This window comes from Gracilinanus agilis, chromosome 4 (assembly GCF_016433145.1).
Source record: "Gracilinanus agilis isolate LMUSP501 chromosome 4, AgileGrace, whole genome shotgun sequence".
Classification (NCBI taxonomy): Eukaryota; Metazoa; Chordata; class Mammalia; order Didelphimorphia; family Didelphidae; genus Gracilinanus; species Gracilinanus agilis.
The window spans coordinates 250422307-250424228 of record NC_058133.1 but is presented as its reverse complement, the minus strand read 5'-3'; the positions used below and the strand labels follow the sequence as shown (position 1 = coordinate 250424228).

At 45.8% G+C, this 1922-nt stretch overlaps 1 protein-coding gene across 1 annotated transcript in view; it reads left to right on the top strand.

Annotated features, from left to right (window-relative positions):
• Positions 1-1291, top strand: part of POLR2A (RNA polymerase II subunit A) — a 33390-nt gene extending 32099 nt beyond the window's left edge. Inside the window, exon 30 of the mRNA XM_044675228.1 lies at positions 5-1291. Within this exon, the coding sequence (XP_044531163.1) occupies positions 5-837 (833 nt within the window). The 3' untranslated portion in view covers positions 838-1291. The remainder of the gene's footprint in view (positions 1-4) is intronic.
• The last annotated feature ends 631 nt before the right edge of the window (positions 1292-1922 follow it).

The window sequence follows — 1922 nt, the reverse complement described above, 5'->3', positions numbered from 1 at the left end:
TCACCTACATCTCCCAGTTATTCACCCACCTCTCCCAGCTACTCACCAACATCTCCTAGCTACTCACCCACATCTCCCAGTTACTCACCAACATCTCCCAGTTATTCACCAACATCTCCCAGTTATTCGCCCACCTCTCCCAGCTACTCACCTACCTCCCCTAACTACTCACCTACCAGCCCCAACTATACCCCAACATCACCCAGCTATAGTCCAACATCACCCAGCTACTCACCCACCAGCCCCAACTATACCCCTACGAGCCCCAACTACAGCCCTACCTCCCCCAGCTACTCTCCAACCTCTCCCAGCTACTCTCCAACCTCCCCCAGTTATTCTCCTTCAAGTCCACGATATACACCACAGTCTCCAACCTATACCCCAAGCTCCCCTAGTTATAGCCCCAGCTCTCCCAGCTACAGCCCAACTTCACCTAAGTATACTCCAACTAGTCCTTCCTACAGCCCCAGCTCACCAGAGTATACACCAACCTCCCCCAAGTACTCACCCACCAGCCCCAAGTATTCACCCACCAGCCCCAAATACTCTCCTACCAGCCCTACTTACTCACCTACCACCCCAAAATATTCCCCTACATCTCCTACCTACTCACCAACCTCACCGGTCTATACTCCAACTTCCCCCAAATACTCCCCCACTTCCCCCACCTATTCGCCCACCTCCCCTAAGTATTCACCAACCAGCCCAACTTATTCACCCACCTCTCCCAAGGGGTCTACCTACTCTCCCACCTCACCTGGCTACTCCCCAACCAGTCCTACCTACAGCCTCACCAGCCCAGCCATCAGCCCAGATGACAGTGATGAGGAAAACTGAGGGGGCACTAGAGATACTAGAAGCTGGAGAGTGGGAGAGTTCATGGCCAGGTTATCAAAATTCTCTTCCTGCCACTTTCAAGATGACCCCCACTGACCCCACACTTCCTACCCTTATTTTTAATCTCATTCTAGATGGGTATTTTTTCATTTGGTTTTTTGATTGTGCTTTCTTGATATCATCTTTTTGTTCTGAGCTTCCCCACTCCCAGCTCCCTAGAGCCTGAGGGTGGGATGGGTGACCAAGGACACACCCCTAGGCCTATCCCCACTAGGTCCCTAACTTAATTAGTTCGATTGAAAATGGGGAAAAAAGAGGTTTTAAAACCAGAATAGGAGAGGGGGTAGTACTTGTCCTTGGAATTAGACACTTTTCACAGGCAGTATGAAGCTGCCTCTTATCTGTTTTATTTTATTGAAGTTTAAATAAAGTTTTACTAATTTTGACCAAAAGACTGTTCAAGTGTTTGGTGCTTTTTCTTCTATGTTGGGAAGAAAGAGAGTGAGATAAGGAAAATGTTAAGAATCTTTAAAGTGAGGATTGCATCTTCATTACCTAGTAATGGACTGTACTCACCTTCCTTCCTGTGCTTGTCCTTACATCTAGTAATTAGGTAATAAAAGATTAGAAGGAATGGGAGTGATTTGGACTAGAAAAATGTACAAATTAACATTAAAATTACACTGGGGGGGAAGGGAGGGCAAGGCTAGATGGCTCAATAGATTCAAATATGGCCTCAGACACTCCCTAGGTATGACCCTGGGCAAATTTCAACTCCCATTGCCTAGTCCCTACCTCTCTTATGCCTTGGAACCAATACACTGTATTGATGTTAAGATGGAAAGTAAAGAGTTGAATAATTTTGTTCATGAGTCTTGGATCTGGAGCAGACTTCAGAAGTCATCTCATCCAAATTTCTCATTTTGCAGATAAAGCAACAAACCAAGAGAAGTCTAATGGGTTTTTCAAAGCCTTGTAATGAATTAGTAATAGAACTGGGACTTATTTTTCAGTTGTGTCTGACTCTCCATAATCCCATTTGAAGTTTTCTTGGCAAAGAGACTGCAGTTCTTTGCTATTTTCCT